The sequence below is a fragment of the Saccopteryx leptura genome, chromosome 10 (genome assembly GCF_036850995.1).
Source record: "Saccopteryx leptura isolate mSacLep1 chromosome 10, mSacLep1_pri_phased_curated, whole genome shotgun sequence".
Classification (NCBI taxonomy): Eukaryota; Metazoa; Chordata; class Mammalia; order Chiroptera; family Emballonuridae; genus Saccopteryx; species Saccopteryx leptura.
Window position 1 is genome coordinate 38,500,637 of NC_089512.1, and position 24,102 is coordinate 38,524,738.

General features: G+C 51.8%; 1 protein-coding gene across 1 annotated transcript in view; it reads left to right on the forward strand.

Moving 5' to 3' along the window:
• Positions 1 to 1,203: 1,203 nt before the first annotated feature.
• EPHB1 (EPH receptor B1) overlaps positions 1,204 to 24,102 on the forward strand; it is a 445,622-nt gene continuing 422,723 nt past the window's right edge. The window contains exon 1 of the mRNA XM_066350317.1: positions 1,204 to 1,504. Coding sequence (XP_066206414.1) covers positions 1,447 to 1,504 — 58 coding nt within the window. The 5' untranslated portion in view covers positions 1,204 to 1,446. The remainder of the gene's footprint in view (positions 1,505 to 24,102) is intronic.

Sequence of the window (24,102 nt, forward strand, 5' to 3'; positions counted from 1 at the left end):
GATGGGGAGAGGGCATGTCTCCAGCATAACAACAACATTACAGCCTCAAGATCGGCCCTTGATCTAGAACACTGGCTGTCTCCAGAGACAGGAAAAGAAGGCAGAGCTGTGGGAGCTGGGGCTCTACCTCCAATGCCCTCTCTGTTGCTGCCTTTGCACCTCCTTCCAACCCATGTTCAAGGCCTCACCCACAGTAACGATGCCTTCCTCTGTGGCCTCACCTTGCAGAAACCTCTTCTGGCCCTACTGCATGCTCCACTTTATAGTGGACTGAGTGCCTACTGGTCTCTCCCACCAAACCAGTCGTCTGGGGTCAGAGCCCTCTATGGATGCTCACAGAACGCATTCAGAAGTAAAACCTAAGGCAACCAGAGCCTTCCGAAGGATGAGAGCAGTATTTGGACAGGAAGCATTCCCAGTTCCTGCACATACTGGAGCAGCAGTGTCCCAACCCAAAGATTCTGTGAACCTTATTCATTCATTCGACGGATACAGTCCATCATTTTCTATGGGCCAGGCATTGTCTAGGGCAGCACTGGGGATTCTGTAGTGAACAAAACAAACACGAATCCCAAGAATGAAGACCCCATTCTAATAAACGGGGACTCATAAAGAACATAATTGATTAGTAAAAACCTCAGCATTAGAAAGTGAAGTGTTATGAACAGCAGGGACAGGGTGTGCCACGGCGTTGCACAAAATAGGGTTTTCAGGGTAAGTCTTGCTCAGAAGGTGAAAGATAAATTTGATTATTTAAAGCTCACCCAGATCTGGGTGAGCCATAAAGGCTAAGCCTGCTCCGTCGCCTGACCCGTCCAGGGCTTGAGGAGCTTGGACCGGCCGATGCGGTTCTCCGAGCGTACCACGAGGGGGAGCCCGGACCCCTCCTAGCGCCTTCCTTTCCCAATCTCACAGCCTTGCGAGCAAAAGTTTTTCTTAAACTAACAATGCCTGTGTAAGGAGGTGCTCGCGCCTGATTGGACGGGAGATTTTTGCAGGTTTGATTCCTTGATTGGACAGGAGGTGTTAGGGGTGGGGAGACAGCTGATGGTGGGGGATCCCGCTCCCTCCGTTGTCAGTCTGGCCCGCTCCGTCCTCACGTAGGCTCCGCTGTAGCTCGCATGTGACAGCAGGACGCATACGCACTCTCGCGCTCTCCTCAGCTCGCACTCCCTCGCCCTCTCTTTCACACACGCACGCACACACCCACCTCTCCCATAAACACACACATACACATGCACACCCACACCCACGCGCGCCCCCACCGCCCCACGCGCGCACACTCCCGCCCACGCCCACGCCGCGCTCCGGGGAGTCAGGTCCCAGCGAGAGCGCGAAAGGATACGGAGAAGCCACCCGCGGGGAGCGCAGCGGCGCCCCGGGACGCGGCGCCCTCCCCGCGCGGCCGCCTGGGCTCGGGCTCGGCCTGGGGGCCGCCGGCTGGCGATGGCCCTGGATTGCCTGCTGCTGCTCTTCCTGGCATCCGCAGTGGCCGCGATGGAAGGTAACGTACCCTCCGCGGAGCAAGTTGACTGTTGGCGGCTGTGTTCCGGGGCTTCTCTGGCAGCTTCGGGTCGCTCGCATCCCGCTACCAGAGGGCAAGGCTGTTCCGAGCCTTGGTCGCGGCGGAGCATGGGGCTGGGGCGGCACCCACGGCGCTTCCCCGGCTGGGTTTTGGAGCCCCTCGGCTCCCGCGCCTGGCGCTCCCTGGCAGCCACGGTCTCCCGCAGCCTCGGCTAGGAGATCGCGGAGTCCGCTGCATTGCGGACCCCTAGCTCCGGGCAGAGCTGGGCGTTGGGAAGAAGAGGCTACTTGGACCACCCGGCCCCTGGAGTGCGGGCGTGTGTCCGTTCCGTTCCTCTCCCGGCAGGGATGCGCTTAGGCGGCCGCGGGTACCTCTCGGCATCCTCAGTTCGGCGTCCGCCGGCTCCAGGACTCTGGGCTCGGCCGGCTAGCGCTGCCCCGCTACCCCGAAAGTGTCCGCCGAAGGAGAGAGGCTGAGTTCACCGGCCGTACCCTCGGGGACAGCCTGGTGGTCCGAGAGCCTGTCGGGCTTCATCTTTCTCGGGTCAGTCTGGGCGAGGAGGACACCCTTGTCGCCCCTGAGCCTGGGAACCGGGGTGGGTGGTCGATCCTGCCGAAACTCGCCCAACGTTCCCTCCACCGCGGAGAGGGGACTCGGCGGCCAGGAACCGACGGGCAGCGACACTCTCCCTGCCACTTCAGCCTGGGCTGTGCCCCGAGTTCTGGAGGAAAGCGCGCTCCGCTCCGCCGGCACCTCGCGGGGTGCAGCCGGAGCGTCGCGCTGAGCCGCGCCTGCGAATCCTCGTGGGAAATCCCTGCCCCGCTCCCAGCCCCCGCCCCTTCCTCCTCCCCTTCCTCGAAGCAGAGCGGCCGCCGCGGCCCCTTCGCAGCCCCTTCCTGGGAACGCAGCGCGGTCTCAGCGCGGAGCTGAGTTGCCGGGGTGGAAGCAACTCTTAGGCGCGAGGCGCCGCCGGAACCCCGCGAACAGCCGCACTTCCCGGTGGCGGCCGCGGAGTGGAACTGCGCGGGGACTCGGCACCCGCATCGAAGGGGCGCAGCTCCTGGCGCTTGCGCCGCCTTGCAAGTTGGGAAGACAGTTCGGCTGGGCGGCAGGGTTTCCCAGCCGAACTGTTACTGGTTGCCCAGTAGACCCTGCGCCCCTCGTCCCCCGACAAAAAAATAAAATAAATAAAATAAAATAAAATAAAAAAGCCTACCGTGGTCCGGTGATTCTGACCCCTCCAGAAAGCGCTGCCCTCATCGAAGCGCAGGCCAGTATTCGGGGACCCACGGCGGGGCTACGATCCCTCAGCCTTTTATTGTAGTCACCATAGCCATCCCCTTCCTAGTGGTGGTGGCGCGGGGGGTGCGGCGATGAATGCCTAGAAAGCTCGCACTTGCTTTTCTTTTCGAAGGTAGCTTTCCATTGCCCTTCCGAGCTGCGGGTCTGTGCGGAGGGGGTCGCTTTGGGGCCGGGAAGGGCCTGGAGCGGTGTGGAACATGTGGAGCAGAGACGCTTGGGTTTGACTTATTGGGGGCCAGTGCCGTAGCAGTGGAAATGGGACAAGCAAGACAATGTACACTTCTAAATGGGTCAGGACAGCCTGGGGCAGCGAGCGTTTGTAACGGGCGAAGCCAGTCGGAACTTTATAGCGCGGAGGTCGCGTCCAGCCTGCCTCTCTCCTCGCCTCTCAGAGGATCAGGGACCTGGCCTCTGACAGCAGATAGGTGCCCACTTTGGTAGCGTGGTCCTGGCATTGAGTCTCCATCGATGAGAGAGGGCACGTGCCTGCGAACGATATTGTTTGGGGAGCAAATTTGTGGGAACACACCAGGTGTCTGGCAGTGTGTGGGTTTCTCTTTAGCTCCCTCTTCTTGGGTAGTCAGAGCTTTCTGTGTGCTCTGCAGGCTGGAGCTGCGTGTGAGAGCGTGCCATTGTGCCTGCCTAGCCCTGGACACAGGCCCTGTCACCCAGAGCGTCTGGAGCAGCCCTTGCTGTGGGGCCGCGGTCCTTCTCTTGGAGCAGCCCACAAACTTTGCTAGCAGCCTGGCAAGGAGGGGCCTCTCTGGGCTGAAAACCTCTCCAGTAAGGGTTAAAAGAAACACCACATTCAGCAGAATATTAAAGCAGCCCCGTGGTCCCTGCCCAGTGCACAGGGATAGTACACACCATTCACTCCTTTCTCTCCTCAAATGAACACAGGCAGGTTCATTTTCTACGGGCCTCACACAGGGCCGCCTTCCCGCCCGCCCGGCTGGGCTGGGGCCAGCGTCCTTCCATTTGTGATGAGTGAGGAATAATTATCAGAAAAGTGGATCAATGAGCTGCTTACACCGACAGCAGATCCCTTCTAAACTCTGCTGTGGCCAGGGGGGCCCTCTGCTTGCTGGTTCAGCCAATTATATGTCTGTCTTCTTTCTCCTGGGGGTCTCTGGTGGAATTTCAGTGGGGCCTTGTCACCCAGAGCAAGCAGCTTGAAGACCATCCAGGTCCTCAGCCCAGGCCAGGGCAGGGACAAAGGGACACAGCAACAGCCGTGGGACCAGATGCAAAGAGGTGGCAGAAGCAGGCAGGGCCCTATGAGACCACCCTGCCCCCACCTAGGTGCAAGGAGGGAAGGCCAGGGCTAGTTGCCCAGCGTGTGGGAAACTCCCACGGGAAGAGAGTCGCCTTCTCTTTCATCCCCTTTCCCATTTCCAGCTGACGGAGTGGCTCTGCGGTGTTGGGAGAGAGATGGCGCTGCAGGGAAAAGGCTCTCTGGGGGATTGGTAAGTCTGTTTGCAGAAGGGAGCAGGGCAGACTGTGGAGGCGGGGATGCTGACATCCCCTGGCCACAGAGCCGGGCCTCCCTCCTCAACCTCCGGACAAATAACTGTCTCTTCCAGCCCTTGTCTTTTCACACCAAGTGCCTGTTGAGAATGGGCTGCTGATATCTAGGGAGGGAAGCCAACCGCCTACATTGTCTGAGATGTCCTTCAGGATAGGGTTAGGGGACCTGGGCTTCTCTCAAGGTGCTTGAGGGGCTTCTGCAGCAGACACTCCTTTCTCAGAGGGAGCTTCGCCGGACCAAGCACGTTGGCCCTTCTGGGAGGCAGCAATCTGGAATCATTGATTACTAATGCTAATAGCATTCTCCCAGCCCTACCCTCTGTGTCCATGAATGATCATAGACCTGCAGGTGGCCTCAGTGTTTGGACACTGGCTGATCAGAATACTCCCAGGAGATCTGCTCCTCGGTGTGGTCTAGAACGAAGTCCTGGTCTTGGCACCCTTGAACGTGCACACGTGTTTGATTAGGTGGTAAGTTTCTTAGAGCTTGGGAAATAGTGGGTTCTCGGTAGGAATTGACGACCTATGAATACGTGCCTGAGTTACTGTCTTTTTTTGTGGCATGCCCCACCTTGAAATGCAGGAGCACTGAATTCCATTGTACATAGTTCAGTCTCCATTACATCATGGTGAGAAGCCCTCAACCTCAGCTGATGTGTCTATAACAGGCCACCAGGCCAGCCAGTCATTGGTTGTTTCTGCATTTTTCTGTTAATATTTGTTTGCTGACTGTGTGTCTATTTTGGGTGTCCATGAGCGTGCCTGAGCCTACAAGCAGTAGCAGGCGCCAAAGTTTAAAAGAAAATGTGTGGGAGAGAAAAGTGAATTTGAGAAAATCCTATCCATTATTTGATTTTATTTTCTGTGTATCGTGAAAAGGTCGCTATTACTCAGGGCCCCCTCCAGCCAGTGGCATGCTGGTGAGCTATGGCCACACCGCCCTGGGCAATTGCTTGAGAAAGGTCTTGGCAATGTAAACCACCGGAGAGGTCTGGACCCAGCCCCAGCCTGAGCCTTCTGGGTTGGCAGATCAGAGCTGCCAGGAGCTGGCGATGCCCAGGAGCAGAGGGAGGACCTGCTGGGCCACACAGAATCCTGCCCCAGCCCCTCCTGCTTTCTGTCGACCTGTGCAGACCCAGATTGAGATCTTAGCACCCCTTCTTTTGCCCCTCACCAGGGTGGGTCCTAATGACCAACATGTGTTTTGGGAAAAGCCGATAAGGCAGAGGCATGGTATGGCACCTTTTCCCATTCCATCCATCCAGAAATAACAAACTGTACCAAAGAGGAAGGGTCCCAGGGGATGCATGACAACACCATGACCCCTTCCTCTGGATCTAGTGTGTGGCCCCGCCCATTTACTGGAAACTATTGAGTCTGTAGTTGGTTGGCTGAATTTCATGAACTCGGGGCAGTGGAAGGAGTTGCAGGAGCAGGACTGGGATTTGGCCGTGAGGATGGACTGGGAGCAGCTGATGTGGAGACAGATTGCTGGATCATGAAGCCAAAGCATTCCGCCTCTGGCTCCGTCTCCCAACTCCATCACTTGGGAGCATCACCAGTGCACCTGGCCACACTGTCTGTGTACAGAGGGTCATGACGCTCACGTATTCCAACCTTAGTAGTTGGACAAGTAATATACATTATGAGGATATGCCTGTACTAGTTCTTTTTAAAGATGCGATTGAAGTCCAATATACGTTCACATGATGAAATAAAAAAAAAAATCATCAACAGCTAATCCTTATGAGTTCTTAGTAACACTGAGGGTCAGGAGCATAGTATTTTTATTTTTATTTTTAGCACGGGCAAAGTGGAGAGGCCGTTTTGAAAGGCAGAAGGGGGGAACACCATCTCAGGCAGTGGTCTCAGGCATCAGGAAGCCTGTATGTCACTTAGGCAATTTGCTACAGACTTGAGCTCTAACCCCAAGGTTCAGCAGGTCTGAAGGGACCCTGAAAATGTGGATTTGGGCTTCCCAGAAGATTTTGATGTAGGTGCTTCCTTGAAAACATTGCCCAAGGGAATTATTCCAAACTAGGCTGCAGTCAGAAACCCGGGGCAGGTCTTGCTTGGCCAGCTTTGCATTTACTGAGCCAGACTTGCCTGATGACCTGCCTTTTCAATGAAGGGCCCCAATGTTTCAGGTGCAGGCAGCCTGGCACCACTTTTTTTTGGGAGGGAACTGATAATAGTCAACACAACACTAGCCGCTGGTCTAGGTATTTTATATAAATTAATTCACTTCGTCCTTACAATCCTATAGGGTAGGTATTGTTATTATCAACTCTCTTCTCCTAGTTTTCAGATGAGATGACTGAGATAGAGGAAGTTAAGTGGTTTGATGAGGTCACATAGCTAGTAAGTAGCCTGTATTTGAATGAGCCTAGGCAGCCAGGTTCTGGAGTCCATATTCTTAACCACTCCACCCCACTGTGCCACTTTTGCCAGCTCTGCACAAAGAGCGGTTCAGACCAGCCTGAGTCCACGGGAGGTGAGGGTTCTGATGCTAGCTCAGCCGCTGGCCTTTGGCACTCCATTGTTTACTGGGAGCGCCTACATTTCCGTGGTCTCGGAAGAAGAGATGAGAGGGATGTTCAGATAATACAACCCCTGAGCTCAGGCATCAGTGTCCTGCTCTCCTCCTGCCCCTTGCTCCCACCTCCTGTGCTTGTTGTCACCCTCTGCACATGCAGACACAGGGCTGGGGCCCTGCACCACAGCGGGCCTTCCGATAAGGAACGCAGTAGAAGGACCGGGAGCATCTTTGCCCTGGCCAGCTCTCCCAAGGAAGAAATGATCCCAGACAAGTGTCCCCAAAGGTGATGTGCCTGAGGGCCCTGTGCATTCCAGAGGCAGTGGAGGGTGTACACGGCACCCTTCCTGTCCCCACATGACTGTCTAGAGCACATCCTTACACCTGTCCCGAGGAGTAGGCTTCCTTGGAGGAGCTTACTTTATGTCTCCCTCTTCTGCAGTCGCTTTTCAAGCAACCTGAATATTTCTATCAGATCTCCACGTCTCCAAAGGTGGTGGAGACACAGAGCATTGATGCTTGCCCTTCCGAGGAAATTGCTATTATAATACAGTAATGCCCTGGGAGAGATTTCATATTTAACAGCAAAATATTGCAGATAAATTCCGCAGCTCTTCCCGGGGATTCCATTTCAGTTGTAGTGATAGTCGAGTCCCTCTGGTCAGTGTTTGGCTGTGCTTAGAGAGGGGGCGTTGAGTGGCCAAGTCTCCCAGAGACCCCTGATACCTGATGTCTGAGCCACTTCGTTAGCTTTTGTTGGTCACTCCGGGGGTTAGAGAGATGGGAACACGTTTTCTTGGGAGGCCTGTGCGGTGTGTTGGTTTTTCTTAGCTAATGGATAGCTTTGTTTTCTATCTGACTGAAGACACAGGAGGTAAGCAGGTGCACAGTTAGTTCTCTCCCTCTCTCCCTCTCTGTGACTGTTTTCTTATTGTCCAATCAGACTGGAGGAGGGCTCATTTTGGTGGAGAGGGCAGCAGGGGCTTGTGTGGGGGCACCCGCAGGGTAGGAAGAGTGGGGGCTTCACAGTAATTGATAAAACAAAATCTGGGACAAGGTCATCTCCTGGCTAACTGGGGGGACATGGTCCCCATAGGCTTGTGGGGGCTTGGCAGGGCAGCTCAGGTCCCAGTTTGGGGGCATCAGAGATAAGTGATGGTGAGGTTGGATGGCAAGAAGAGACTTAATCTGGTGCCCTCCTTGAAGACACCCTGCCTTAGGGTTCGCCTGCTGGGCAGCAGCAGACCCAGGACTGGGTAGGTGGCACAGGCAGCCAGGGTGCCCACTGGTCCCATGTAAAGTGGTCTTCCAGATCCTGCTCAGTGCAACCGGCTTTTAAGTTTGCTTCCAACTATATGAGTGAGAAAAATGTATCTTATGCACCAGCTCACTCACCTCCCAGCAAACACGCAATGGTACTCAGCTCTGGGGGAAGATGCCCCGGAGCTGAAGATGGGGTGGCATTCTCACTTCACTATAATGATCCTGCTGACAACGGGGGCTTCAGCAATCCGTTTGCGAAAGGGGCAAAAGGTGATGCAGAAGGTGGCCCTGCTTCCTGCTATCACTAGTAGAGATGGGCCTCCAGGTCAGGAGCAATCCCAGACAACACCGTTCGCAGCTGCGTCAGGAGGCTGCTCTGTCTCCTCACGGAAGGTTGCCCCGGAATTCTCTGTAGCAGAACTGCGCCAACGTGGAGACAAACGTACAGGAAATTTCCTGAGAATTACCAGGATTCATTTCTGCCTGCAGATTGCACCTGGGGCTCTGAGTTCCTCCTCTCTCCTCTCCAGCTTCCTGGCAGCGTGTGATAAAATGGCTGATTTGAATTTGACCACCTTGCCCTGCCTCTCCATGCTCCGGGTGGAGGTGATAATGAGCAGAGAAGTGGGCAGAGGCAGGTGGCCAGTAGGGGCAGGGACAAGTGCGGGAGCGGAGGCCCCACAGCTGTAGCCTGGCAGTGGCTTCTGAGGTCTCTGAGACTGATTCTGGGATTGCTTGAGCTCCAGGGCACAGACCAGGGTCGGGCTCCTGCCCTTGGCCCTGACATGTTGGGAAGAGAATTGGAGACAGTTTTAGGGAAGGGAAGGAACTCAATAAATCCTATAGCCTGGCTAAGCTCCCATCTGCCCGCTGAGTATTTACCATATCATGGTCCCTTTATATCTTTCAATCCCTTTACCTTTAATATCCAAGCATTTATTCCATCATTTTGCAGGTGAGGAAGCTGAGACTTTAAGCGTTTAAGTTATTGATACAAGAGCTAGGTTCAAACTGAGGCTTTGACAAGTTGGACAGTGCCCCAGGTCTCTGCCTGCCAGTTCGGCACTTTTCTATTTAACATTGCTTATTTGTGAAGTAAATCAGGGAGCACCTATTAAGCACCAGCTGTTTGCCAGATGCTATCAAAGGTACCTGACACTCCTGCTCTGGTCTGCTCTCTGGGGTCCCTATAGCCAGGCCCCCAGGCCCCCAGTCCCCCAGGCCCCCCAGGCCCCCCAGGTTCTCCCCCAGGCCCCCCAGGCCCCCCAGGTTCTCCTAGGCCCCCCAGGCCCCCCAAACCCCCAGGCCCCCCAGGTTCTCCTAGGCCCCCCCAGGCCCCCCCAGGTCCCCCAGGCCCCCAGGCCCCCCAGGCCCCCCAGGAACCCCAGGTTCTCCTAGGCCCCCCAGGAACCCCAGGAACCCCAGGTTCTCCTAGGCCCCCCAGGCCCCCCAGGTTCTCCTAGGCCCCCCAGGCCCCCCCAGGTTCTCCTAGGCCCCCCAGACCACCCAGGCTCCCTAGGTTCCCCCAGACCCCCCTAAGCTTTCCCAGGCTCCCCCAGGCTCTCTCAGGCCCCTTAAGATCCATAAGGCCCCCCAGGACTCCCCAGACCCCCCCAGACTCTCTCAGGCTCCCCAGACTCCCTCAAACTCTCCCAGGCCCCCCAGGTCCTCAGGCTCCCCCAAGCTTTCCCAGACTCTCTCAGGCTCCCCAGACTCCCTCAAACTCTCCCAGGCTCCCCAGACTCCCTCAAACTCTCCCGGGCTCCTCAGGCACCATCAGAGCCTCCCCAGGGTCCCCCAGGGTCCCCCAGGCTCCCCAGCATCCCCCAAGCTCTTTAAGGATCTTCAAACCATCCCCCACCTGAGCCTGCAGCTGGAAGAAAAAATTTTTCCTTCTTGGTTGCCTTTTCCTGTATGCATGTGGCCTTTGCCATGTTTCCCCACCAGTCAGACCCCCGCTGTAGTCATAATTGGTTTTATTTCTGCCGCATGTCCATCTGGCTCTTGTCTTTGATGAGCTGTGTTGCTTAGATGGTTGCAGTTTGGCATCTGTGCCTGGCGCCTAGTGGTGGGCGTGTGCGGGGAGCAGGGCTGCTGTGGGTCTCCTGGGGCTCCCTCTGCAGGTCCACTTTCCAGAGGAAGGGCCAACTGCAGGTGTCCACCTGTTGGGACCCCCCTGGCTTCAGCGCTGTGGACCCTGCCCTGCCTGGGCCCTGGCTGCTTCATGAGCTCTGGCTGCTTCCACCTATCCGGCCAGAGACAGATGTCATGACATCAGAAGAGGACACTGGGGTTTGGCATCAGCTTTGGGTGTGGAAGGACATGTGGGAGGAGGGGGAAAAGAGACCCCTCAGCATCCCAGTCCCACTGGACAGTGGCCAGTCCCTCGGAAGCTGTGCGTATGGTAGGGGCTGAACAGGAGGGCCGGGAGTCATTGCAGGCAGCTTCATCGACAGCGGTCGCAGAGGGAAGGCCTTATCTGTGAGAGGCAGCTGGGTCCTGCAGCTAATTGTTCTGTTGTTTTCCTCTCGCTGTTTTCCCAGCACATCGAGGTAGGATCTTTACCCCTCGCTGTTTTTCCAGCACATTGAGGTAGGACCTTTGCTCCTGGCTTTCTCATTGATGCTGAGGCTGGAGCTGGGTAGTGAACTGGAGAGAGGCAGAGATAGGAGAGGAGTCTCACCGGGCCCTGATGGAAAGGGAGCCCGTCTAGGGATGCTCTCGGCCCCTTTGACAATGCATCCAGATGGTCTAAGTGGTGGAGCACAGGCTGGAAACTTTGGAGCAAGGAAGAGGGTCTCAGGATCATCAGAAAATCCACCGCGTTTTGGACTGATGCCCCGGGGCTGTGCCGAGCACTGGTCAGACTGTATGTACACTGGGTGTCAGATACACGTTGGCATTTGGGTCTACCCAGTCACTGCACGTGGGAATCTCTTCCAGCACCTGCAGGACTGAGGCAAGACCCTTCACAGTCTGGGTTCTCCTCTCCTCCCTGCCCCTGCCGGCTCAGGTGCACACACCGTACAGGTCCACGTATCCCGGCATCTCCTTTCTGTGTTCTGATTTCACCGCTGCCGACGGCCTCTGGGTCTGCACCTCTTTGTCTTTCCTGTGCTGAGTTCTTCACTGACCTTTTTTTGGCTAACCCTAGAACTTTCTTTAGAACTCACCACAGTGTTCTCCTGCTGAAAGCCTTCCGCTGAGCCCCGGGCTCGATGAGCTCCCCCACAGGCCCCAGCACAGCCGCCTCTGCCTTCTGCCGTGGGAGCACATCCCCCACTGGCCTGGAGTTGTGTGTGGATTTCATTCAGTACCACACAGCTCTGAGAGCTGCTGCAGGGTGGGCTCTGTCTTAACTGTCCTGGTATCCCCAGCATGTGGCACATGGTGGCATCAATAACTGTGTGTTGTATTAATGAATAAAAAGAAAGAAAAGATCAACTGAACACTTGAAAAACCTGAACTCGTGTGCCACGTGGTCGTTTAAAACATGTCTGCAAATTTTTTGATATTCTTCTTGTCAAAACATGAAGTCTAATTCCTCTGCCCTTAAATATGGGCTGACGGTCTACCTCATTCTACTGAACAGAACGTGGCAGAAGGGATCCTGCTTTACTTCGGAGGTGAGGTTGTAGAGGCTGCTCCAGCTTCTGCTTGGCTCGCTCTCTGCTGGGATGCTTGCCTTTGTGACCCAGCCACCATATTGGGAGGAAGCCCAAGTGACATGAAGAGACCGTGTGTACAAGGCCACCTCAAATCACAGCCCACAGCCCGCACCAAGGGCCAGCGTCTGAGTGAGCGAGTCTTCAGTTGGTTGCAGCCCCTGTCCTTCGGCCGCCCCTCCTGACAGGGGACAGGCTTTCCTCACTGAGCCCCATCTCAATGGAAGATTCATGAACACAGCAAATGTTGTCTTTGTTTAAAACTATTAAGTTTTGGGTTGGTCTGTTATGCAACAATTAATAACTAAAAGATCCTAGAGTTAGTAATAGAAAAGGGGTCTGGGAGAAGACCAGAGAGTACTTAATGGGAGGGGGGAGGAGATGTAGTATCTCATTTATTTAACTTTTAACAAATATTTGTTAAGCTCCTACTATGTGCCTGGCATTGCAAACAAAACAAGAAATGTTCCAGCACTAGGGAGCATCCTAGTGTGGAGGGGAGAGCATTCATAAAAAAAAAGGGGGGCGGAGAATATGATTTCAAGAAGCTGCTGTAAAGGGAGTAAAGAGGGTGATGTGGTTGAAAGTGATGGTGCAGGTTTGGGCAACTTAAAACGGGGGGAAGGAATGCCCCTGTGGGCGACCACTTGAAGGGTGGCCTTACCAAGCAGCCTAGCTTTATTCTGCATGGGAGATGGATATCGGTTTGGTTATGAACTTCTTTGCAGCCAAGCTGATCCAAGATGGAAAAAGCTACCTTGAGGGATAATACAGTCCCATCTTAGGTGTCCAGGTGAGAGCTGAGCCACTCCCAGACTTGAGAGCCCCAAATCTACAAGGGGTAAAGGCAGAGTGGGAGCAGAGAGACAGAACTGACAGCTTTGCCTAGAAGCCATCCATTTCCTGAATACACCTATAGAATACAGTTACTGAGCATCTGCATGAGAAACATTGTACTTGAAACTGAAAACATAAAGGTAAGGAAGACACAGCCTTTCCTTCAAGCAGCTTACCTATTAACAGACTGGTGGGGGAGACAGAGCTATGCAAACTACAAGCTGTAACAGGACGTTATGTGATGGAGTCTGATAGTCTGATAGCTGTGGCCTTGCAGTTACACGAGTGTGTGTGTGTGTGTGTGTGTGTGTGTTTAAGAGAGAGAGAGACGAGCAGAGACACAGGATGAAACTCCATGGAGGATGAGTAGAACCTTGTCAGATAGGGATAGCGGTAGGAATGAATGAAAAATGAAGACTGATAGTATTCTTCTCTCTGTGTTATGAAGGTAGACATCCAGCCCTCTCCATCAAAGGCTGTGCCTGTTTTATTAGCCATATCTTTGGTTGAAGAGATAGCTGTTGAACTCAAGTGGGAGGAAAAGCAAAGAGTAGGGGTGGTTACTGGCACTTGTTATTGCTGGGCAGTCTGGGACTTAAGTTATGATAATATCTGGGGACATAGTGCTGTCTCAGACTCAGGTCCTTTGTTTCATTCCTTAGCTCTGTGTCTGTGTCAGCTGAGGTGGGAGCAGAAAACAGACGGCACTGTCACAGGGTTAACCGAGGGAAGTTCAATGAAGAGACTCTTTACAGAGATATGAACGGGATTAAGGGAACCAGTGAGGGTGGGGATGCACCAGGGAAGCCCTGACTCCCCAAGGCCAGAAGGGATCCTGGAGGGAAGGGTGCCATTAGGACCAGTCAGGGGCTGTAGGAGGGAGAGGGCCCCCTGGTGGGAGCTGTGGACATGGATAGAGGAATGCAGCTGCTACCCAAGCCACACCTGGCTGGGGAGGGGGGTTGTGTTCCCTCAACTCTTTCTCCTCCACTTTCTCACCTCCCACCAGCACCTTCTATTGGGTGAACTCAACAAGAAAGCAGAGAACCTGGTAGCCTAGTTCATAGAGGTCAGTCTCTCGAGGTACAGAAGAGGGCAAAGAGAATAGATCTGGAGGGACAATGGAGACTAATCAGCACAGAGTGATTTATGTTGACTTCGTCCTCATACAGGTTCTGCCACCGATGGTCGATGGTCGTTTGGCAGCGGGCAGCTCAAACTCACAAACTCTTGAAAATTTTGCAGAAAAAATGTTCTTATTCCCAGTAGCTCTGGCAAAAGCCTTGGGAGTTTTGTCTCCTTGGCCTCCCTTGGTGCTGAGCCCCTCATTGGCCAGATTTGAGGCAGTGACTACCCATTCTTGGAGCTGGGATGAGAGGGTTAGCCCAGACCCACCTGAGCTGCCTGGCTTGGGGTGGGGGAGGGCTGGGTCCCCACAAGAATGTCAGGGCACTGTTCCCAGAAGAAACGGGGGAGGGTGCTGGACAGGCACCAGTCTACCTCATCCCCTCAACACTCCTGCCAAACTAAACCATGGAACCTAATGGAGAGCTAGCGTGTGCAGTGAAGGAAAGAACACGGACTCCGGGGGACACAGGAGGGGCCACGGACCCCGGGGGACACAGGAGGGGCCGCGGACCCCGGGGGACACAGGAGGGGCCGCGGACCCCGGGGGACACAGGAGGGGCCGCGGACCCCGGGGGACACAGGAGGGGCCGCGGACCCCGGGGGACACAGGAGGGGCCGCGGACCCCGGGGGACACAGGAGGGGCCGCGGACCCCGGGGGACACAGGAGGGGCCGCGGACCCCGGGGGACACAGGAGGGGCCGCGGACTCCGGGGGACACAGGAGGGGCCACGGACTCCGGGGGACACAGGAGGGGCTGTGACTGTGATGATCCTGGCTGAAGATCTGGGAAAAGCCAGGGAAACTGAAGAGGATAGAAAAGGAAAAACCCGGGAGGGTGAGCTGGAGACAGCTTGAGCAAACGGCTTCTTTCTTGATAAGGATGTTCCCTCCATTCGTGAACATTGTGCTCAAACTCCAAGCGATGACTAGGCAGGAAGGAGGGCTAATTTCCAGACTGGCACACCTATCTCGTGGTTGGTGGTCGGATGGAAGGGTAGTTGGGGGGGATGGGTGAGAAAGGTGAAGGAATTAAGGAATTCAGATGGGCAGTTACAAAATAGTCATGGAGATGTAGAGTACAGCACAGTCAATAATATTGTAATAACCACATGTGGTTACCAAACTTAAGAGGTAGGTGATCAGGATGGGGGGGGTCACTTTGTAAGTTATATAAATGCCTAATCACTTTGCTGTATACCTGAAATTAACATAATATTGAATATCAACTGTACTTGGGAAAAAGAAAGACTAGCATATCTCTACTGCAGAGTTCCCATTTAGGGCAACATGGAAACACAGTGAGTGAAGAGCCATAGTTTTCACTGTAATTCTCACGGTTTCGACTCAGATACCGGAACATCTTAACTAAACCATTGCATTGAAGTTGGATGTCCAGTCGAGAGCAACAACGAAGGAAATACAAGCTCCCAGGTGCAACGAGGTGGCTCAGTTTCCCCCCATGTTCTACCCTACCTATCAGTCATGGCTTTGTCTCGCCTGGAATCTCCATTTTGCATCAGTAGAATGTTTATTCACAGTTTTCTGTGTAGTTTTGTCTAGGTTTTGAGACTTGTATAAAGATAGCAGATCTTCAAAGCCCTTTGCAGATGTCTCCTTGTACCTTAGATGTCTGTTTCTCATTTGAGAGAGAAGCATCTAAAATCTGCTTAGAATTCATCAGAGGAAGACTCTGTTTGCCCTTCCAAGTTCCGTGCTCTTGGATCCAACTTCCCCCTACTCCCAGCTGAGCAGAAGGAGAACAGTTTTTTTTTCTTCTTTTTTTACACAGTAGCACAAAGCTGCTGTTCTGCATGAAAACCCATGGTTTTCTTTTTTCCAATCAGAAGAAAGTAATTTTCCTTTCACTCACCTGACTCCCTTGTTCAAAGCATCCCCTCCCCACCCTTTCCTGATATCTTGCTGCTAAGTATTTGCCAATTCATTTGCATCTCAATGGTTTCTTAGCAACTATCATACCCTCAGGATTAGGTACAAAGCTGCTCTCTGACACAGACTGCCAGGGCAACATCACCCTCTTTCATGGTGCCCGAGTTACACCAAACCCAGCCCGGCCCAGACAGGATACACGTTCACTCACAACATCACACGGGTTCTGAATTACAATGCAGTTGTTCCTCTTTACCTTACCTGAGCGTGAAGACTTCCAAGCCATGCTCACACTAAACATCCTCAATAACCTGTTGGTTAATAATCCATTGGTTCTGAAAACCAACCTCTGATAGATGTCTTCAGAAACAGAATCACGGGTCTCGGCAGAGAAAGAGAGTCCTGTCCACAGACAGGCAGGGAATCAGGTACCATGTTATGGGTAGGGCGGCTGAGGCTCAGAGAGGCGAAGTGACTTCCAGGTGGGGCAGGCACCTGAGCATTCCAAGCGGAGAGGAGAGCTCGGGGCACCGCTGCTACCTCGTTGTAGGTCCACTCTCACATGCGTTCTGAAGAGAGTGACTCCCATCGCCAATATTGTGAGCTTTTAGAATAAATTTCAAGGGTTTTTTTTGTTTGTTTATTTGTTTTGTTTTAACATAGATATATTACTCTAGTCATCTGAAGGCCTAGGAAATTTCGGTTCTCACCTAACCAGGCATAATTGCCCAGACGAATATGCCAAATATGTGTCTCACCTGGATCCTCAGGTCTGGGCGGTTGTGACTCCTTCCGTTCATGGGCTTGCACTGTGGGTAGCACGGGAAGTGAGGGAGAGCCCCGCGTGCGTGTGCCTGTGTGTATGCTTGTGTGTGTATTTATGCAAATGAGATAGACAGACAGTGGCACTGGACCATTTAGCAAATTAGAATATTCCATCCTGAGTAGGTGGTGCTGCTTTGTAATAATAGTACCAGACCTCCACCACGAGGGTTCACTGGCATGGAACAGCCAGGCAGATGGAAGAGCCATTCAGAAAGGGACAGTAAGAACAAAGCTCATTCTATAGTAGGGCTGACCTTTGCGACTCCCACTTCAACATTGTTATTAAATATCTGGAAAAGACTGAAAGAACAATTATAGTATTGTCATAACGTATACATGCACAAAGCAAGCCGTTCCCAAGGAGGCTCTGGCTCGGCTGAGCTTCACAAAGCAGAGACCCAGTGACAGTGCTTAATTCCTTCTCGTCTAGAAGTGGTCTTCCTTTCTGAACACCAGCAGCAAATACCAATGTGCTGTGTGCAGTTCTTCTGCCTGCTGTGTGCAGTTCTTCTACCGTGGGCTCCAGAAAGCTAAGATGTCAGGGAGGAAAAAGGTGCAAGTCCCTGGATTTCTACTTGTCTACCTGTAGCGCTGTGAGTGGAGTCCCACTTGAAGCTGTCTGGATAGGCTGGGCTTAGCTGGGTGCTGGCCCTGGTGTCCTGGGGAGAGTTTGCTGAGTTGAGATGGTTTAAAGGCCCTCACAGGGTGGAGAGTGAATGACAAGCTTTCCCACGAAGGGCTGTCTTGTAAAGTAGAATCACAGGGGCTCATGTGGCTACTCTTTCCTTCCCACGTCTTCCCAGCTAACTCTGCCAATGATGAGGACCCACCACACAGGTAAACCTAACAGGTGGGAATTCAGCCCCATGGTCTCACGGCTCTCTGTGTCACAGAGTTCTGCATTCCAAACCAGTGTTTCTCAACCTTACTGTCATTATTGCAACAACCCCCACCCCCCAGCCCAAGGAGCTCTTTTAGACATTTTTTCCCCTTTACCATCTGTTTATGTACCAAGGTCCTTTAAAGTGCCTCGAACTACTGTAATATGTAAGATCTTTCACTCCCATGTCACCAAGAACCATTTTTGCCTCTGTTCAGAATACATGATCTAAATGAAGTAAGCCTGGCAGCAGATAAGCCAGCCATCCTCTGGGTTCCTCCACCTATTTTTCCACATAACTTTTTACATAGTGTGTCACGGGGCATTTGGAAAGGATGCCCACCCTAGCCGGTCCAGAAGACCCCTGCTTTAGTTGTCGAATCTTGGGGTGGCCCCCGGGCCCAGTAAAGGTCTGGGGCACCAGGGTAACTGGAAGACTTGGGTTTGGTCGCTTACTAATAAGCTTGGAAGTATTTCAGTATTTTAATGATTATAGCTTTGTCAACCTGTACTTACTGTTTATTGGATTTGAAAATAGTTTTTTGAGCCTGGGTCGATGTTTTGAATAAATAACTTTTCTTGAGGTATAATTTACATGCCATATAATTGATCAGTTTTAAGTGTACAGTTCCATGGGAGTTGATAAATGAATGTCGCCGTGTAGCCACGATCACACATGATATATAGAACACTTTCATTAGCCTCATATCCGTCCCCAGCATGCCCCTTCCTCTACCCCTGGCCTCTAGCAATCATTCATCTGACCTCTGGCTCTCTAGTTTTGCCTATTCGAGAGGTTCCTATAAATAGAATCATAGAGCACACCATCTGTTTTTGTTTGGCTTTTTCACTTAGCATTATGCATTTGAGATTCATACATGGGTTTGCAAGCATCAGTGGTTCATTCCTTTTTAATGCTGAGTAGTATTCCATTCCATACATATGTCACAATTGGTTTACTCATTCAACAGTTGTTGGACATTTTCTTTTAGTTTTTAGTTTTTGGTTTTTATGAATAAAACTTACTGTGAACACTTGAGTCCATATAGCTGTGCAGACACAAAATGAAAAATAAGTTTTCATTTCTCTTGGGTAAACACTTAAGAGTGCAGTTGCTGGATAACATGGTACGTGTAAATTTATGAGAGACCACCCGTTTGTTTCCCACAGTTGTGTTCCCACCAGCAGTGCGTGAGAGTCCCAGTTGCTCCACATTCTCATCAACAGTTGGTATTATCAATATTTTTAAATGTAGCCATTCTGTTGGGTATATAATGGCATCTCATTGTGTTTTTTAAAAATTTCTATTTAAAAAATATTTTTATTTACTAGTGTTAGAGAAGAAAGAAGAGAGAGAGAGAAGAGGGAAGAGAGAGAGAAACATTGATTTGTTGTTCACTTGTTTATGCACTCCTCGATTGATTCCTGTATGTGCCCAGTTAGGGGATGGAACCTGCAGCCTTGGTGTGTTGGGACAGTGCTTTAACCAAAGGGGCTACCCAGCCAGGGTTCATTGTGGTTTTCATTCGCATTTGTCATCCCTGAGTTCTAACCTCGTATCCATCATATTCTTGGGCATGAAGGAAGGACCTATGTCACCTAGTTGGTGGTGGCAGCAGAAGAAATCTCTATCCTGTTTTTCCAGGGTGTTCTGTAGTTTCTTTTTCCTTTCTTCCCTTCCCTTCCCTTCCCTTCCCTTCCCTTCCCTTCCCTTCCCTTCCCTTCCCTTCCCTTCCTTTCCCTTCCCTCCCCTCCCCTCCCCTCTCCTCCCCTCCCCTCCCCTCTCCTCCTCTCCCCTCCCCTTCCCTTCCCTTCCCTCCCCTCCCCTCCCCTCCCCTTCCTTCCTCTCCCCTTCCCTTCCCTTCCCTTCCCTTCCCTTCCCTTCCCTTCCCTTCCCTTCCCTTCCCTTCCCTTCCCTTCCCTTCCCTTCCTTTCCCTTCCCTCCCCTCCCCTCCCCTCTCCTCCCCTCCCCTCCCCTCCCCTCTCCTCCTCTCCCCTCCCCTTCCCTTCCTTTCCCTCCCCTCCCCTCTCCTCCCCTCCCCTTCCTTCCTCTCCCCTTCCCTTCCCTTCCCTTCCCTTCCCTTCCCTTCCCTTCCCTTCCCTTCCTTTTTAGTTAAAAAAGGTGGGACTCCTCTGCACAGGATGCCCTGTGAAGGGTGATCTGAACCTGCACAGGGAAGCTCACCCAGGCTCAGGCCTCTAGGATGCTGCATGCTCTAGGCTCCTCCTCACTGGTCTCCTGGCCGCTTCAACTCCCTGGAGCTTTCCCAGCCCCTCTGGTGTGTGCTGTGTACAAGCTGTGGAGAGTGACGCTGGTTTGTTTTTGAACTTTAGATCACAGGCTCAGGATTCCACAGGCTTTTCAGCAGCGGGGCTGTTGTAGGTGCTTCTGCCACGTTTGCTGCTATTTGCATGGTGATGATCAGTGATCACAGTAATCATGGGGGTGGTGACAAGCCAGCAGAGGCCTGCCCTGGTGTCATCAAGAAGCCGTGTGCTCAGCTGGGCCCTGTGTCACTTCTCACAAGCACCTCTTGTGTGTCATGTCTGGCTCTGAGTCCCCAGAACCCAGTCCAGGGCCTGGCTCAGAGTAGGCACTTGGTAAATGTGATGGACGGATGGGCTGATAGAACTATTTCCCTATTACACTGCACAGAATCACTCAGGGAGAGTCTGATGTTGGTGCCCGCATGACATCAAACAGAAGCAACGGCAGCATAGAAACCTGGATGACCTAGCTGTGGAGACAAGACTGCCACACCTGGTGCTGGGTACAGGGGCCTGAAGATGTTTGGACAAGTAGCGGCCATTGAAAGAACCCGTTCCTAAGGGAAGCAGAGAGGGGCACTGTGCCCCGAGCATGCGGAAATGGAGGGTGCTGGGTGCGCATCACGGGAGGAACAGCGTGGAATAGCAATGAAGTCAAGTGGAACAGCCATGAGGCCGGTGCTGCAGGAAGCTAGAGGAGAGACTGTAGTGGGTTAGTGTAACCAGGATGGCTTCCTGAAGGAGGGGGTACTTTTTGAAGGAAATAGAGTTCATCCTGATAAAGGAGATTCCTTTCCAACCAGGCTTGGCCTGCCCTCAGCCAAAGTGATCTGGCTTGGGGAGCCTGCCGAGAAGCATGTTTCTATGACAAGTATCTTTTGTCTTGGATCTCCTGGCTCTAGAAAGCCCAGGAAGTGTCGAGAGAGAGGGCTTTGCATCATTGCTCTATCCCAGGGCTCAGCTAATACTGCCAGTAGGGTTCACTGAGAGGAAAGCAGTATGCTTCTTGTAATGGTCTGGACCAGCTAGCTAGCTGTCCACAAGCTGTCTTCTCTGGCCCCACCACTCGTGTGTGGTCTGTGAACCAGGCTTCGCCTGGGAGCTGTTTGAGGTGCGCAGCCTCAGGGCCTGCCTCGTGATAACCGAATCCGGTTTGCCTTGATGAAGAGTCCTAGGCTCTAAACTTCTGCATCAGGGAAGTGGCCCCTTTAAATAATTGAATACACCTTTTTTTGAGCCTATTTTTTTAAAGGAACCATTCAGATTTAAAAAGACTTAGAAGAATAAGATAACCTGGAAATGTTTTCTTTGAATATATGTACCCTGATTTATTGATGTCACCCCATTATAATACAAATTTATTTATAAAAAAAAAATAGAAGAAAAAAAAAAGACTTAGAAGACATGACAAGTATTAATAAATATGACAAGTAAAATAGGACCCTTCACTAGATCCTGTACTGGGGGGAAAATTGCTCTAGAGCAGTGGTCCCCAACCTTTTTTGGGCCATGGACCAGTTTAATGTCAGAAAATATTTTCACCTGGCCTTTAGGGTGGGATGGATAAATGTATCACGTGACTGAGACAAGTGTCAAGAGTGAGGCTTAGACGGATGTAACAGAGGGAATCTGGTCATTTTTAAAAAATAAAACATCGTTCAGACTTAAATATAAATAAAACGGAAATAATGTAAGTTATTTATTCTTTCCTGTGGACTGGTACCAAATGGCCCACGGACCAGGGGTTGGGGACCACTGTTCTAAAAGACTAATTTGGGCAATGGATAATTGACCTGGGCTCTCAAAATTAATGGAGAGGGTCTCGCTAGATAAAGTATTATAAAAATATTAAACTTGCCAAATTTGATCAATGTATTGTGGTCAAGGAAGAAAATATTCTTGTACTCTCAGAGGGTTCAGGGAGGAAAATTAACAAACAAGTGTATGTGTATATACATACATAATACAGGCATATATAATATAAAATATATATGTAATATATATACGTAATGTATTTTATACTATAAAATACACGTATAGAAAGAGAGAATGTAAAGGCAAATGTGGCCAAATGTGAACACCTGGTGAATCAGGGAGCAGCGTGTATGGGGTTCTCTGTTCCATTCATACCTCTTTCTGGTGTGATCTCTGTTTAATTTTCAAAATGAAAAGTTTGTGAAGAGCGTGTTGTGTTTAAAAGTTTGGTGGGTGTTGTGGGTTCCACCTCCAAAGGCTGAACCGATCTGTATTCTCCCGACGCTCTGAGAGGGTTGGTGCAGCTGTTTGAGGGAGTTATTTTTATTCAGCTATTTTGATGCTAGGGACTTTTTTTTTTTTTTTTTTTTTTTTTGATGGGGTCATATATCAGCTTTGACCTGGGGACATTTTCTTTTTCTCAGTTTTATATGAATATTTCTAAAAATACTGAAAAGTCATAGTGCAATGAATATCCATAGCCCATCTCCCATATTTGACAGTTGTTAATATTTTACCTTATTTATCTATCAGCACCCAGTTTTGGGAGAGGTTGGGAATTGAGACTCAGCAAAACTGAGTAACTGCCAAAGGTAAGCGATGGAGCCAGACACCATGTCCTCTGTACCTTGGCCTTTATCTCCCATATCCCAGCTTTTCCCAAATTGCTTTCTGAACAGATAGAATTTATGTGTGGGTGTGTGTCTCTATATATCTATATCTATAGATATAGATATAGATATACCTATAGATATAGATATATATCTTTTTTTTCCCCCTCTGAAACAGTTTTTTAGAGTGTTGGAGTTGGACAGAACTTGAATTTGAATTCGATCTCTTGGGCAAACCATTTAACCTCTCCTCAGTTTAGTCATCTGAGAAGTGGGGATGGGGCCACCTGCCTCTTAAGATTGTTGTGAAAGAGAAATGAGATAACCTGCCTTAAGCTCACGGTCACCATTATGTTTCTCATTTCTTACATATCTTCTCTTCTCGTTTAAAACAGAGCTCCAGGCCACCTCTTCCGGGAAGACTGATCCCTAAGTCTTTACCCTGCCTACCAGTCTTTAGTCTGGTCCCGGTATTGCTGATGTGCGGTTCTGTCTTGTCTATTCCAGTAGATTTGGAGGGCCGGAGCTCCAAGTCTCTGAAAAGTGGGTATTCAGGCCCGTTTGCAGGGTGATGTTCATTAGCCTGACATCACACATCACGACCAGGAATCCACACGGCCCTGCATCTGGCCGCAGGGCCTCCTGGGTCACCGACCCCCAGGTGAGCGGGTCTGGAGGAGTTCCCAGCAGCCCAGGCGTAACGAGCAAAGGGCCAGTGGTCCCTGCCCCCACCTATCTTCAGGACTTCTCGTCGGGTCAAGATTCACATTTGTGGGAAGAGGAAGCAAATAGCTGGGGCTAGGGTGGTGGGAGTGAGGCCCTCACCTTGGGTGTAACAGTTAAGGAGATTCCAAAAAGCTCAGTAACTAAGATAAATATTTTAATGCGCTATTTTAAAAAAATCAGATCTTTAAACTCTGGCTTATGGGCTGGCCACCTGGGTTTGAAAATGAAGACTAAAGCTCTAAAATAGAGTTTGAAGGTCTCAGTCTGCCCACACCCCGGCTCTGCAATAGCAATGAGGCCTTCAGACTTGCATCTTTACGGGGCCAGACACCGCGACGCTCTGAGCACAGGGCTCCCGGGCCCATGGTCAGCACGGCTCACAGAAGGAGCACTGAGACCCGCAGGTGGGGGTGGTCCAGATGGTGCTGGGTGGCACTGGTGTTCCTGTCATGGATAAGGGGTACACACGGGACCCCCCTGGCTTTAGCACTGACGGTGTGCCCCCCAGCAGAGATGTGATGCTGGGAGTCAGAGTACTGGCCTCCATTACCTGCTGGTGATCTTGGAAAGTGACCTCCTCTCTGGGAGGCTCAGCTTCATTCTCTGTCCCATGGGCATGATGGGGTCCAAGCCCCTCCCCCCTGGGGTCTTCAGTAAAAGGTTGTTGAATGGGAAGTGGAGTCAATTCGTGTGAAATACTTTATTGTAGAACTGGGATATGCTCTGAAAATGCAAGCTGCTTTTATGAGAAGAGTGGATGCAGTTGATTCCTGGGGGACAGTGTCAGCTTCTGGGCCCAAGCCTGGCTGAGTGGTCATCCCCATAGGAGGGATCAAGTCTGAACCCCCAGCCCCCAGACCAGAGTGGGAAGGTGCAGTGACAGGTGGAGGGTCCCAGCTCATCCGGCCAGGTTCACAGCCCCTCTCGAGGCCCCATGTCTATGCTCCCACTACCCACTCCTCAAATAGGCGGCTCCCCCAGACTCCCCTCCCTGTCCCATTTCTGTTCACCTGACTTGTGGGCTGTTTATTTCCCTCGCTCTCCTGAGAGCCACATGGGAAGGGAAGGCATACCCAAGTACTAGGATATGTTCCCTGGGTGATCCCTCTCCTGGGTGATTACAGGCGATGGCTATAGGTTTTGCTTT